Here is a 14,738-nt window from a genome sequence, read left to right as displayed (position 1 = left end):
TAATGGGCCAGAGGGAGTATTTATCACATAACAGCTCAGAATCAAACAAAAAGTTACAACAGAGAAAAGAAGAAGAAACAAAATTAGGTTAATTAATAAAAAGATAAGCAAAGTTGATGAGATTATTTGTAGAGCGAGGTAGGAATGCTCTGCTCATGCCAGAAAAAATCATGCGGATCCACTCTAGCCTTCACCTGCACCAATCTCTCAAAATTACCCTTGAAATACTTACTCCCCCATTCCCTACCAATACCCTCAACCTCAACGGAGCTGCAATTATTCATCCCGATCTCCACGTCTCTGTAGTTAACATACGCCTCCCTCGGATTCTTAGACGCGTACTGCGCCATATACTCGTACAGCTTGTGCATCCACTCGTACCGCTTCCCCACATCCACCTTCTCGCTCTGCCACGTCGTCAGATACTGCGCCATGAACACCACCCCCTTCCGGTGCGGGAACGCAATCTCCCCCTCCGGAATCCGGCTCATCTTCCCGCCAAACGGATTCCATATCGTCAGCGGCGACTCCTCCTCCAGCATCACCTTCCACAGCCCCTCCAGCCCGGCCTCCGGCACCGCCGCCTTCACGAAATCCGACTTCGCCTTGAAGTAGTTCACGAACGCTGGTTTCCCCGACAGCAGCACTGCTGTCGGAGTCCCCTCGGGGAAGCTCCCCATGTACACCACCGACTCGATCCAGCTCATTTCCTTCGTGTCATTCCTCGTCAGCCCCAGCTCCGGGAATTTCGAGCTCATGACTCTCAGAAGCGAGCTGGATCGGCCCAGGTACACCGCGTTGTACGCGGTCATAATCGTCCTGTTTCCTGCCGCCGCTGCAGGGACAGGCTGGATTATTACTCTGATGAAAAGATTCTCATCGATTTTGTCAGCGATTTGCTGCCATTTGTATAAGATTTTGGTCGCGCCTTGCTCTATCGTGCGCGGTACGGTGAAAACCGTTACTGTGGGTGGGACCCTGACGAGCCGGACCTTCCATGCTAATATAACTCCAAAGCTTCCGCCGCCGCCGCCTCTGATCGCCCAGAACGTGTCCTCCCCCATGGATTTCCTGTCCAGGACGTTTCCGTTGGCGTCGACGATTCTGGCGTCGACGACATTGTCGGCTCCGAGGCCGTACTTCCGCATCATCGGGCCGTACGCGCCGCCGGTGATGTGGCCGCCGACGCCGAGGCTGGTGCATAAACCAGCGGGGAAGCCGTGCGTTTTGCTCTTCTCCGATATCCGGTAGTAGAGCTCGCCGATGGTGGCCCCGGCCTGGGCCCACGCGGTGCTGGAGCGGATGTCGACGTCGACGGCGCGGAGCTTCCCGAGGTCGAGGAGGATGAACGGCGGCGGGGATTTGAGTTCCGATGTGTAGGAAAGGCCCTCGTAGTCGTGGCCGCCGCTGCGGATGCGGAGGTGGACGCGGAGGTGGTTGGCGCAGAGGACGGCGGCTTGGACGTGGGATTCGGTGAGCGGCGTGAAGATGAGGAGCGGCTTGGGCATGGAGGGGAGGAGGCAGCGGAGGTTTTGGGCGGTGGAGTGTAAGAGGGAGGTGTAGAGAGAGGTTTGGGCGCCGAAGAAGGTGGAGGTGTTTGAAGGTGTGAATCTATCGGTGTGTTTGGCTACGCATTTTGGGAATGAGTCTTGGATTCGAGGGGGTTTTGTGGCGGTTGAGATGGAGAGTAGGAGTAGAAAAGAGGTGAGGATTATTGAGGTGTGAGGATTCATTTTTGGGTTGGTGTGTTTACTTACCAAATGTTGATGTTATTTATAGAGATGCAAAATATGAATTACACTGAATTTTATCTCTGGACTAAGTCAACCACGGCACACTTATGAAGAATGAATGAATTATGATTTTATACGCGTATGAAAACATTAGGTCCCATTGTTATGTGCTCAGAGTAGACTACATAAATTTGTAGATTACATAAATTCGAATCACATGCGTATGATACAACGTAATAAGGGCTCTGCTTTTATTTTTGTAATTAGGAATTGGTATGTAATCATATTAGACCATCCACATTGGTGCCCTGTCCGTCCGTACCAGTGGCGGGGACACTGCTCGTCCGCCAATGCAGCTTGTCCGTTCTTGCCAGCGGCAGGGCGGTGCTCTTAGCTAAGAGCACGTCCGTGCCGCTGAGTAGCTCGACATGGCGGGCTGTGATTGGCCAACGGCTTAGCCATTAGAAATTCTTTTTTTATTCTTTTTTTTAATCGAATTTAATTTTAAAAAAAATATTTTTAAATAAAAAAAAATATTTTCCCACTTCCCAATAAATTATATCCGTTTTCTACACATTTTTAATTTATTTTTCAATTTTTTTCCCCAAAATTCACATTTTCATCTATAAATACTCCCACTTCAACATTAAAAATTATGTAATTTTTAATTTGTAGGATTTTAATTATGTAATTTTTATTTTTTAGGATTTTAATTATGTATTTTTATTTTTTAGAATTTTATTTATGTAATTTTTATTTTTTAGGATTTTAATTATGTAACTTTTATTTTTTAATGTATTTTTATATTGTAGAAATATTTTTAGTAATTGAAATATTTAAATTGAATAATAGAATGGTGGGACCTTTGAGTTTGTCCTTGCAAAAGAGCACGGATGTGGGTGTTGTGCTCTTGCCTAAGAACAAGGAGTAAAAGTGGGTCCGGGCCCACCTCCATGCTCTTATTTAAAAGCACGGATGGGAATGCTCTTATATATCTGTGTGATATTTTCACGTTACCTGTTGAAACATTTAAAGATAATGTTTTGGAGCCTAAATTGGACAAATAACCACAACCAGCGAATCTAATTATTTTGCTATTAGAATCATATAATAATATACTTCATCCGTCTACCATTTAAAGAGTCATGTTGACTCGACACGAATTTTAAGAAATTATTTGACTTTGTGAGTGAAAGAGAATAAAAATGTTCGTGGAATATGGGTCTCAATGTTAGTACTCTCCCCGTCCCATTAAATTCGAAATGTTAGTTTTTGGGCACGGGATATTATGTAGTTTTGTTTTATGAGTTAATGAAGAGAGAATAAAGTAAAATAGAAAAAGTAGAGATGGAGATATTTCTATTTTAGAGAACACTTCATTTTTAATGGCACAACTCAAAAAGAAAAATGTTTCACTTTTAATGAGACAAATGAAGTATTAATTTTATGTAGTAGTGAATTGTGAGTAAAAAAAGTTAATAGAATATCAGGTCCATGCATATTATAGGTGGAAAAAGATAAATAATTTTTTAAATCATAGACATCCTAAAATAACATAATGATTTAAATCCTGGGGTATCTATGAATTTTGGTATTCATTTGGAAATCAATAATGGCAACAACTCTAAAGAGGGAGCACTGGGGTATCTATGAATTTTGGTATTCATTTGGAAATCAATAATGGCAACAACTCTAAAGAGGGAGCACTAAATGGGAAACAAGGCCTAACGAGGAGCCACAACTCTTGAAAAAGAGGATGAGAAAACTAACAACAATAGAATGGTCTCTCATTGTGGGAGATCTTCAACTTCAACACATGGGCACAGTGTTTCAAGTTTTCAAATGGACGAAGAAGTAAGCATCATCATTACCTCTCTCACTTCTTTTCAAATATTTTGCCCTTAATTAACTTTCAATCAAAGTCTACCACTACCAACGAGGTTCTAACAATGAAAAATATGATGTAATATAACCCGCCGCTCGGTTTAGACACAGGAATTTTTGCAACGGCAAATATGGCCAGCGTCTAATATGCAAGATCTAAATTAGGGCTGGGGAAACATATTGAAATACCGAAATACCGGTCTTATAGAACCGAAAAAATACAGAAAATACCGAATTTTCGGTACGGTATGATATCTTACCGAAAGATTCCGGTAAGGTAACGGTATGAATTTTCAAATACCGCGGTATACCATAGCATACCGAAATTCGGTATATACCGTAAATTAAGGTATATACCGTAAACTAAGGTATATACCACAAAAATATAAACATAATTACATATAAAATATATTTTATATATTTTTAAATTATAAAATCTATTGTGAAATATAAATATAATTATGAATAAATTATATTTAATTTATTTTTAAAATTATAAAATATAAATAATATTCTAAAAACTCTAATTTTCTATATTAATTGATGTTGAAAGTAAGGTATACCGCAAAAGTAAGGTATACCGAACTTCGGTACGGTATACCGAAAATGAGGTACGGTATCAGTATGGAAATTCGTCATACCGAAAATAAAAACTTTGGTAAGGTAAAGGTATAACTTTTTCGCATACCGTATTTATGGTAAGGTATACGGTAAAGTAGTTTCGGTAATGTATACCGTACCTACCCATCCCTAATCTAAATAAAATTATGGATTGGTACTTCCCGCACAAATTTGAAAGATGCTATCCTAAATTAGAATTGAGATAAAGTATATCATTTTACAAGCAAATAATCCTTTTAAACTACTAATAAGGTACAATGTTTTAAAAGTTCATAATGTTTGCATAATTGAACTAGTTAGTTAGAGAAATAAGAGCATCTCCAATTGCGGCTAGCCGATTCGCGTCGCTAGCCGGTCAGCTAGCCGAACTATTGGAACCGGCCAGTGGCATTTCGGCTAGCCGATCGGCGAGCTCTAGCCGATTTGTGGGCGCTAGCCGACCGCTGGCCGATCCCGCTATCCGCCATTGTAGGCTCAATTTCGGCTAGCCGGTTGCATTTTTTTTAATGTATTTTTTTATGCATTTTTTTTATTTATTGCATTTTTAATGTATTTTTTTATGCATTTTTTATTGCATTTTTAATGTATTTTTTTTTTGAGTTTTTTGAATTATGTAATTTTTTTTAGGATGGATTTTTTTTAATTTATATAAAATTATTGCATTTTTATTGCATTTTTTAATGTATTTTTTTAATAAATTAATGAGGAGTAGAGTGGGGCGGTGACTCGTGTGTGGAAGTCCAGATTTTTTTTATTATGTAATTTTTTTATTTTTAGTTAATGTACTTTTTTTATTTAAATAAAATTAACGAATTTTTCCGTATATGTGTCGTAAATTTAATTCCGTATTTTGTGTTTAATTCCGTAAATGTAGTTTTTGAATTATTTTTATTGCGGCTAGCCTATTTGATTAAAATGATGATGTAGCAGGTGGAATTTTAGTACTGATGACGTGGCAGGAAGAGAGTGGCTAGCCACAGGCTAGCCTGTAACTGGCCTAAAGCCATTAGAGATGCTCTAAATATGAACCTCTGAGTCTCTTACATGGGCATGAACATTTGACTTCTATATAAAAAAATTGAGTTAAAAAGAGAAAATTTGATTTTTTAAAAGTTCATAATGTTTGCCTAGTTAGTTAGATAGATAAATATGACCCTCTGATCACTGATGCATGCTTCAGCATTTGACTTCTACTAAAAAATTGTGAGTTAGAAAGAGAAAATTGAATTTAACGAAATTAGAAATTACTGCCAAGTCTGCCACAGCGTGTTTTGAGCAACAACTGAGCACGCTAGTGCGGGCAGCTCCAAGACTTCATTTTAGGGCTGAACATTAATGTTGTCAATATCATGAAAATTCCAAAGCATTAATATAATCACGACCTTTTCTAATAGTAGTGTCAAATTGTATTCGTGTAACCCATTTACATTTTGTTGTTTCCATTAATGAACCATCATATACTCCTATTTTTCATCCCCTTCATCATTAACCTCGTCACTAAGAAATTACATAAAAGCAAAATGCATATTTCGCTTTGTACATTTTAATGTTTTATTCATTAAAATTTATACTAATATGTGTTTTAACGTAAACTATATTAGTTCACTATATATTTGCATTAGCATCAATAACTTTCTACTAACATATTCAAAACATTTATTTGAAGATATTCTAAAATTGGGCAGCATTAAGTATTGCAAGTTGCGACCAATAATTTTTAGTTGACTGACTATCCATAAGTCTATTTTCTCTCTTTTTATTATTCTTCTTAATCTTCTTTTTTACTTTCTTTCTTTTACTTCTTTGTTTAATTTTTTAGCTGGACTAATCGAACGATATCACTTATTATAAATGAAAACAAGATGAATACGATATACTGTAAATTACTAAATTACTGCATTTACTTTTTCCAGGAAAGTTCACAATTATTTGATTTCCAAAATGAATTCTTTTATTTGTACTTTTTTCGTCTGGTCCAAGAGCCAGTGAGACCAATTAATATAGCTCGAAATAAAATATAGTAATAAAACCATCCACGAAAATTGTCGTATAATATGAACATAAGTCCTAAAATCCCATCAAACACCCGACACAATCCGTAGGCTTGAATTTTAAGTGATTTACGTTATTACGTACATTTCTTTAATCAATCGTTTGTAAGAAGAGAGCGATAAAATAGCATAATTATAGTATTTATATTGTCATTTTCATTAATTTTCAAAAGTTTAGATTTACTCTATTTTTTATTGTAATTTTTTTTAAAGGTATTTACCCTATTATAAGGGAAGGGGATATTTCCAATTCATACACAAAGTTGTTTTAAGAAACTCCATTTATTTCAATAATTTAAAATAAACAATTTCATTATTATTATTTTTCAAAATTTTCTTCTTATTATTATTACATCACAATATTTTTCAATTTCAATCTAGAAATTAACAATCCGTTTTTTTTTAATTTGCTTTAACTCATAAGCATAATTTAAAAAACTGCCGTGATATATTCATTAGTTATTGATGATAACTAGTGTATGAATGGAAAATAAAAACCATTACTATATTGACTATGTTAAAAAAATACTAGAGACACACGTATTAGTTATGTCACGATAAAAATTGATATTCAAACTTTTGGGATATTTATGTACAGTACAACCTATATAACTATATCTTTAATATTCTAAGAATTGGATTTGAATAGCCTAATATATTAGACAAGTTGGACAAGTCAAGAATGTTATGATGTATTTTGTTAGACTAGAAAACATCGCTAACCTTCCATATTTAATGACTATGCAAATTGCACAACTAAAAGGAATTATAGAGTAAGCACTAAACAATACATTGACTTGGTCATTTTTCCTTCCATTATTCTTTTCATTGGATATTAATATGTACTCCATACTTTATTAATTAATTTGAGGAATTACTCAATCCGTCAATCGTTCATCACATGCCACTTTGAAACTATGCTAGTCAGTAATTTGCCTACCACAACTTGCGTGATTTTCTCCGTTTATGCATTCAATAACAGTTTTCTACACACGTTATAAGCATTGTTTATGTAAAATTATTGAATTTAAATCAAATGTCTGTGTCAAAAATAAAAGATTATAGGAGTCTGATAGTATCTTAATTTCAAAGATTTCCATCAAAACTAATGTAGTTATGGAAGAAAATCGTCAATATGTACACTAATTTTGTGTAAATATAACGGATAGTTTGTGTGCCATAAACTGAAGAAAATCAATATAATATTAGTCTTATTTGTATATAGTAGTACTATAATGAGTTGATGGAATGTCAAAAGTGTAGATTGAATTGAGACTCTTATTCACGAACATACCAAAATAGGAAAATGGGATCTCTATTCACAGACGGAAGGAGTATTAGTACATACATAATATTGATATACCCACAGTGGCGGATCCAAACCTTTTGAATTTGGGATACAAATTTTATGATAAATAAATATATAAAACATTAAAAATAAAATAATATTTATAATAATATATCTGAAAATAATATTAAATTTTAAAGTCATGTACATTAAAATACATAATAAAACCTATATATTATAGCACAATTAAACTAAAAGTTTGTATTGACAAAAAAAATACTAGTACTATAACGTCAAAACAAAAAGAATATAAAAGGTAAACTATCTAAAATGAAATATAGAAAAAAAAATTCATACAGATACAATAAAAATATAAGTGAGCCCTTGTAATGAACTGGATCCACCGAGTATACCCATGTACTATATAAGAGCATTTTCAACGGTTTCCCTAAAACCTCCCTTATTTCTCCCTAACTCCTGCCACATCAGCGCCACATCAGCACCATAATTTATCCCCAGTTTTTAGCCAACTTTTAGCCAACTGCTCCAATGGTTTCTCCTTTATTTCTCCCTAACTCAACATTCATTTTTACATCATCACTAATTTAATTGTTTTATTTTTGTATATAATAAAACTAGCTAATTTAATTTATAAGACAAAACAAATAATAGTAATAAAGTTCGTTGTATTAAACACGGGTAAACATTACAACGACGAAAATTAATAAAAAAAAATAGTACAAGAATGGAAAAAAAAATTCAAAGTAAAAAAAAAAAACGATTCAGAATGAGAAGACGATTCAGAATTCATTAAATATAGATGGAGAGAGAGAAAATAAATGAAGAGAGAAAAGGGATGAGGATGAGGAGAGAATGGAGAGAGAAAAGGGATGAGGATGGGGAGAGAATGAAGAGAAGGTGTGTATTTATAGGGGGAAAATTAAAAATAAAAAATAAAAAATATATTTATCGCCGAATTATCGCCCGCAGTGGTCGGCGATAATTCGGCGATTTTTCGCCGGTTGGCGATAAAACGGGAGGAAAAATCGCGAATTATCGCCGACCTCTCCCATTGGTCGGCGATAACTCGGCGAATAAACGCCGACTTTTAGCCGGCACCATTGGGAGTGCTCTAAGTGTCTTAGCACAAAAAAATCATTATTAGCATATATTGATATTGTGTGTGAAAAAACTTATACTACTATGCATATTTAATAATAGATTTGTGATCAATGTCGAACCCTTCTTAAAGACATTGATCAAACCTTTCTTAAAAACCGAACTAGAGACCAAATTTGGGCCACTCATTTTTCTTAATCTTATGGTTATGATTACTTTACAATTAATTTAATATTTTATTAAATAAAAACGTTATTTATTTATTTATTTTTAATTTATTTTTAATTTATTTTATTCGATAAAAACTTGCTGGAAGAAAATAATGAACTATATTCACTACATAATGAACTAAATAATGAACTAAATGAAGTATGTTATGAACTTATTACTTCATTCAGTCGTACTATTACTTCATTCCGTTAGTTTATTACTTCATCTATTCATGCTATTACTTCATTCTATTAGTTTATTACTCCCTCCGTTTCTTCATAGTTGAGGCGGAACTTTTCGGCACAGAGTTTTATAAATGAATGTTGGGTGTGTTAAATAAATAAATAAATAAGTAAGAGAGAGGAAAAGGTAGAGAGAATAAAGTATAAAGTGAATAAAGTAGAGAGAGTAAAGTAAGAGATGGTAAAGTAAGAGAGAAGAAAAAGTTATCATATAAGGAAATGACTCAACTATGAAGAAACTTCCCGAAATGGTAAAATGACTCAACTATGAAGAAACGGAGGGAGTACTTCATTTCGTTAGTTTATTACTTCATTCCGTTAGTTTATTACTTCATTCAGTCATGTTATTACTTCATTCTATTAGTTTAGTACTTCATTCCGTTAGTTTATTACTTCATTCCGTTAGTTTATTACTTCATTCAGTTATGTTATTATTTCATTTCATTAGTTTAGTACTTCATTTCATTAGTTTATTACTCCCTCCGTCCGCGAATAGGAGTCCCGGTTGAGTTGGGTGTGAGTTTTAAGAAAAGTTTGAGTGTAATAATTAAAGTGTGTGATAGTGAAATGTGAGACTCATTTATATTATTATTTGCTTTATTCTTTGGAATAATGAAATCTAACATTAAGAGAGAGAGTGAGAAATTGCAATCAAAGTGGATTAAAATTAATTGCAGCTTCTAAATTAAGGGAACAATGGGGTCATTTTTTATACTCCCAAGATAAAATGTCTAACCGGGACTCCTAATGGCAGACGGATGAAAATGGCCAACCGGGACTCCTATTCGTGGACGGAGGGAGTACTTCATAATGTGTCAAGACATAATTATCTTTCTGTTGAAGTAAATTCAGTATATAATGAATGCGAAAAATTACTTCATAACATACATTCATTTAGTTCATTATTAGTGAATATAGTTCATTATGTAGTGAATATAGTTCATTATTTATTCTAGCAAGTTTTTATCGAATAAAAAAAAAATTAAAAAAACTTAAAAAATTTAAAAAAAATTTAAAAAAAATTTAAAAAATTAAAAATAAATTAAAAATAAAATAAAATAAATTTAAAAAGTTAAAATAAATTAAAATTAAATAAAAATTAAAATAAAAATAAAAAAGTTTTTATTAAATAAAATATTAAATTAATTGTATATTAATCCTAACCACAAGATTAAGAAAATAGATGACCCTAATTTGGTCTATAGTTCGGTCTTTAAAAGTGGATTTGTGGTTAATAGGACTCATAATAATATATTTATATAGTATGATAGATATGTTAGTATTAAATTTCTTGATCTGACATCTGCAATTAAAAAGTTTGGTTCCTACTAAAATTTAATTTTAAATTTGTATATTTGTTAAAAAAAAATTAAATTAAGAGAGATTCAGTCGCAATTGGAATTAAAAGTTTAGTCAAGAAATTTGGGAATCAAATTTATCTCAAACTCCTCATTTAGGAATAAAAAATATTTTCATTTGACTTAAATATTTATAGTCTTGTTCAAGAATTTGGGCTATACATACATTTATATATAGCCCAGGATAGTTTTGAAATATTGTGCATGTTAATATTTGTAGGCCTAAGTAGGCCCAAGCCTCTTTCTCCTCATTAGCCACTCTCCCCAACACTCCCTCTGATGCAAGAGATTGTATAAATGCATTTGCAATTTACTTTTAAACAGGACATGATGACATTATAACATAAGTGATTAATTTGGAAGATACATTGGTAGATGGAGAGTAATTTGTACAGAAGATATTCCATCTCAGAATTACACATGTAAATAACAAGTTTGCAGTCTGAGTTAGGACAACACCAGACGAAGAATTTCCCCAGAAAACTTGAACGATTTTTCAGTTTCTTCGAGGCAATGATCCTTCTCCTCCCTACTCCAATTCTGCCAACCATCCAACACATATAAACATTAGCTATAAACTCATAAAATTCTGCATAAAAACAGGGAATAAGGGTGCCAAGTTCATACTTCAGCAACTCGGTTTAGCTTATCCCGAACATTCTGAAGCAATTGGGACAGCTCCCCTTCCCATTTGTAGAACTCCAATTCCTTCCCATTCAGTATCTTCTCGGCTACCTGATCATAGTAAACTAGCATAGAGTGAGCAAGTGAGTGAGTGTTTATACCCTGTCTAATTAGTATGCACAGTTGTGTCATATTGTTGACATGAGCGTTGTCTTTATCGACTGAAAAAGGCATTAGATTTCTGATTATGTCACTGGTCGTGCAGCTACTGTCTAAGATAAACCATCTTCTAATCCATATTGCCACATCTATTACGATATCCCACAGCGTGCAAGGAAGAAATCGGAAAGTATAACATCAACTACTATGGGCCCAAGTATTTTTCAGGAAGGCTTAAAAAGAATGTTATTGCGGCTAACCTTCCTCCCTATCATCCTGCCACCGGCTGAGTGAGCAAAGTACGTATTGTAGAAATGGCAAATGAATGCCGGAGGATCTTTTTCAGATAACTCCTCGACATACTGAGCATAGGTAATGCCAGGAGATGATGGTTCAGGGATTGCATGACCTTGCTCCTTGAACCATTCAAGATCTTTTGCAAGCCTTTCTGATCTTTCGAGCCCTGTGTTCTTGAATTCTGCATCTGACAGCACAAAAGCAACTCTCAACTAAATAGCCTGAATTTATTATCCTAAGCTACAAACGGAAGCAAACAATTGATGACACAGCATTGATCACAATTTCCATTTGTATTGCAAATAAGACTGATTAACAAAAGGAAAATCTAACACTTAACACAGTTTGTCTACAAGGTACTTAAGAAAGGAAACATTCTTGTACATGGAAAGAGAGCAAATATTGATGGAATCAACTAGTCACTGCAGGAATTACTTTCCAAGGAACAACTAACGTATTGAAATATCCAGTTAAATCATTCACACAAGATGATAAGCGTGGACAGTAGACGCCCGTTGGCAAACCCAAAGCCACAGGCCCACCATCCCATTTGCTGCCCCTTGGCCCCACACACCTCCGGGTAGCCCCTCTGTGTGTAGGCCAATCCAGATCCACGTTCATTGCACCAAATTGATAAGTATATAAGTTAGGACTCCTAACTTAACATGGTCAAAGGTAAAGCGCTGACTCCCACTTATATGCTATTCCACACTTTCATGTGGAACCTATGTGGGGTTGCGCAAATTTGCACTATGTTTGACGGGAGCTGCTATCCTTAAGGCTAGTGCTTATAAAAGTAGGAAAGGAAGAAACAGGAGGAACGGAAGATATTTGGATAATATCACAAGAATATTTTAAAGCATAACAAGTGTATCACAGAATTCGACAAAAATGTTCCTTTCACCCAACATCAGAGACCAAGGATATTTGTCATGTCCTCAAGACCGTCTTTCTTATTTCTAAAGTCCAGGTATGCATTTCAGAAGAAAGCACACCAAGTATCAAGGTTTTCCAGAATAACACATAACGCTCCATATCATCTGTAATGTAAATCATTCAATAGGTGCCCCTTATTATTGAAGAAGCCTCAAGTCAACAAGGGCAATGCGCAAATTACCAAGAACAAATAGCCAGAGCATAGCATATGTGTAAGAGAAATCATTTATACCAAAGTTTAAACATGAAAAATCAGGATGCAAAACAAATATTATTTCCTCTAACCAAACCAAGTCTTAATATGAAAGACATGAAATCTCAGTAAAGCATAAACACAAGATCAAAAGAAGGAATACAAACTAAAGCATCACAAAAATGCAAAGAACGAAAGAAAAACTCATCCTGCAAGAGAAATCATACATCACCAGTAAGGCAGTAAGTCTCTTAAAATAATCCAGCAACCACATAAAACGATCATATGTATAAAAAAATCAATCAATTAAAGGAAAAGATAAACAGGCATCAGCAGCAAAAACTAAATCTAAAAAAACTCACATTCAGGGAAAGCGGCTTTGTCGACAATCCTCTCAAGAGTATCATAAACCAACTTGCTATCAACCAAGAATCTCAAGTAGCCTTCAACGCTAGGCTCCCATCTAGCAAGAGGCTGCCCCTGCGGCTCCTTCTCCCCCTCCTTGGCTTGATCTTTGGTATGCAGCTTCATAGCCACAAATCTCATCTCCTCCACAAACCCCTTCGCCTCGCCAGGGTACCTCTTTTTCCCCTTCTCAGCCGCCGTCGTTGCTGCAACCACCACCATCCTCGACTTCTTCGGCGATATGGGCATGGACAAAAAATGAGCTTGGGGCTTTTGCGAGGCTCCCAATTGAGATTTCTTGAAGAGGGGTTGAGCGCTGGAGATGGGTGTTATAGAAGACATCGTATAGCGTGGGGAAGCTGCTATCCAAGGAAGCAGTCAAGAGTTGATAGAGACAGGTAGTTTAATATTGCAGTTGAGTGCAAACAAGATAAGAATGTGGAGAAAAATAAGCACAGGTATGGCTGCAATAATGGCGGTTTGAAGAATTGCAATAGACAAGAGGGGAAGATTATTTTATGTGAATAAATGTTTCTGGATTTCGCGATTGTCTGTATAAAAAATAAATCAAAAGAAGGGATAACGGTTATTCCGCCATGGAAATTCCAATTGGATAGATCCGTCCCTTTTTTTTCTCTATTGAAGGAGGAGAGAGAGAGAGAGAGATACAGCGTCACGCTACGCCAACTCTGGCCTTTGGTGGGTGTTTTAGCCCATACGGCGTCGTATCAGCTTCTTGGCTCTCGTTTTTTATATTATTACAAAAAAATCAATTCTTTTTTAATATATGTGCCTTGTGGAGTGTAAACAGTGACATGGTTTTTTTGGTACCATCAAATTTTATTCTTGTTTAAGGTGCAGCTAACAAAATTTATGCTCCCAATTGCACAAGGAACTGAGATATTAGCGCAGAGATAACAAATTTTAATTTATCCTTTCCAGAGAGTTACCCACTCTACGTAACACAGGCTTTAAAAGTGGTGAAAATATCTTTTTCATTTCTTTGTTGGCGGAAAGAAAATTAATTATGAAGGATTGAGTAATTATTAGTGTGGTAACCTTTTACTTTACGATTTCTTCTTCTTCTTTAAATTATTTCGGCACCCATTTCTTTTCCTATTCTCCGCAAGATTTTCAAAAGCATAAACTCATCATTAAAAACCAAGTAGAAAAAGAATGATTTGGTTAAAACTAAGCTCCTCCTCTCCTTACTTTGTCCACCTATGTAAGTCGACGCAAGTTAATAAGTAGAGATTATCTTATGTTAGTTGCTTAAAATTATTGAGCTTGAGAGAGAAGATTATTGTTTTTATACAATAACAAAAAAATTAGTACTACTATCTTAATTTTAGTTGCGTCTCCTTGACAGTGTTCCATTCCTAAATAAATCATTTGAGTATTTACTAATACCCTTGAAAATGGAAACTTTTGAAATGACTGGAGTTTTAATGAATGATTGGAAAAAAATATAAGAAAGAGAAAGAAAAAAATGAGGAAAGTAAGAGAAAAAGAAGAAAAAAAATAGTGGAATTAGTGTATTGTACAGTCCACTTTTTAAAATGGAAAGTTTAGAAAATTTCTATTTGTAAGGAATTGATCAAAATGAAAATAGTTTCTA

At 34.8% G+C, this 14,738-nt stretch overlaps 2 protein-coding genes across 2 annotated transcripts; both read right to left on the bottom strand.

Moving 5' to 3' along the window:
* On the bottom strand, window positions 1–1,740 carry LOC125193176 (berberine bridge enzyme-like 15). The gene has a single exon (XM_048090930.1). It carries the CDS (start codon window positions 1,731–1,733, stop codon window positions 123–125), a length of 1,611 nt encoding a protein of 536 aa, XP_047946887.1. The 5' UTR covers window positions 1,734–1,740; the 3' UTR covers window positions 1–122.
* A 9,075-nt stretch (window positions 1,741–10,815) lies between these two features.
* Window positions 10,816–13,777, bottom strand: LOC125196102 (heme oxygenase 1, chloroplastic-like). Its single transcript, XM_048094477.1, has 4 exons — window positions 13,078–13,777; window positions 11,550–11,773; window positions 11,134–11,241; window positions 10,816–11,046 (listed from the first exon to the last, which is right to left on the bottom strand). The coding sequence occupies exons 1-4, from the start codon at window positions 13,460–13,462 to the stop codon at window positions 10,954–10,956; spliced, it is 810 nt and encodes a 269-aa protein (XP_047950434.1). The 5' UTR covers window positions 13,463–13,777; the 3' UTR covers window positions 10,816–10,953.
* Window positions 13,778–14,738: the final 961 nt, after the last annotated feature.

This window comes from Salvia hispanica, chromosome 6, assembly GCF_023119035.1.
Source record: "Salvia hispanica cultivar TCC Black 2014 chromosome 6, UniMelb_Shisp_WGS_1.0, whole genome shotgun sequence".
Classification (NCBI taxonomy): Eukaryota; Viridiplantae; Streptophyta; class Magnoliopsida; order Lamiales; family Lamiaceae; genus Salvia; species Salvia hispanica.
Note: the sequence above shows the minus strand (reverse complement) of the source record. Positions and strands in the feature narration are given on the sequence as shown.

Bases quoted from the DNA above. Each gene is read 5' to 3' on its own strand.
- LOC125193176 (XM_048090930.1), bottom strand. From the start codon at position 1,733: ATGAATCCTCACACCTCAATAATCCTCACCTCTTTTCTACTCCTACTC.
- LOC125196102 (XM_048094477.1), bottom strand. From the start codon at position 13,462: ATGTCTTCTATAACACCCATCTCCAGCGCTCAACCCCTCTTCAAGAAA. The intron at 11,242-11,549 runs GTTAGCCGCAAT...TACTATGATCAG, and splicing joins GCAGGATGATAGGGAGGAAG to GTAGCCGAGAAGATACTGAA. The intron at 11,047-11,133 runs GTATGAACTTGG...GATGGTTGGCAG, and splicing joins AGCTAAACCGAGTTGCTGAA to AATTGGAGTAGGGAGGAGAA.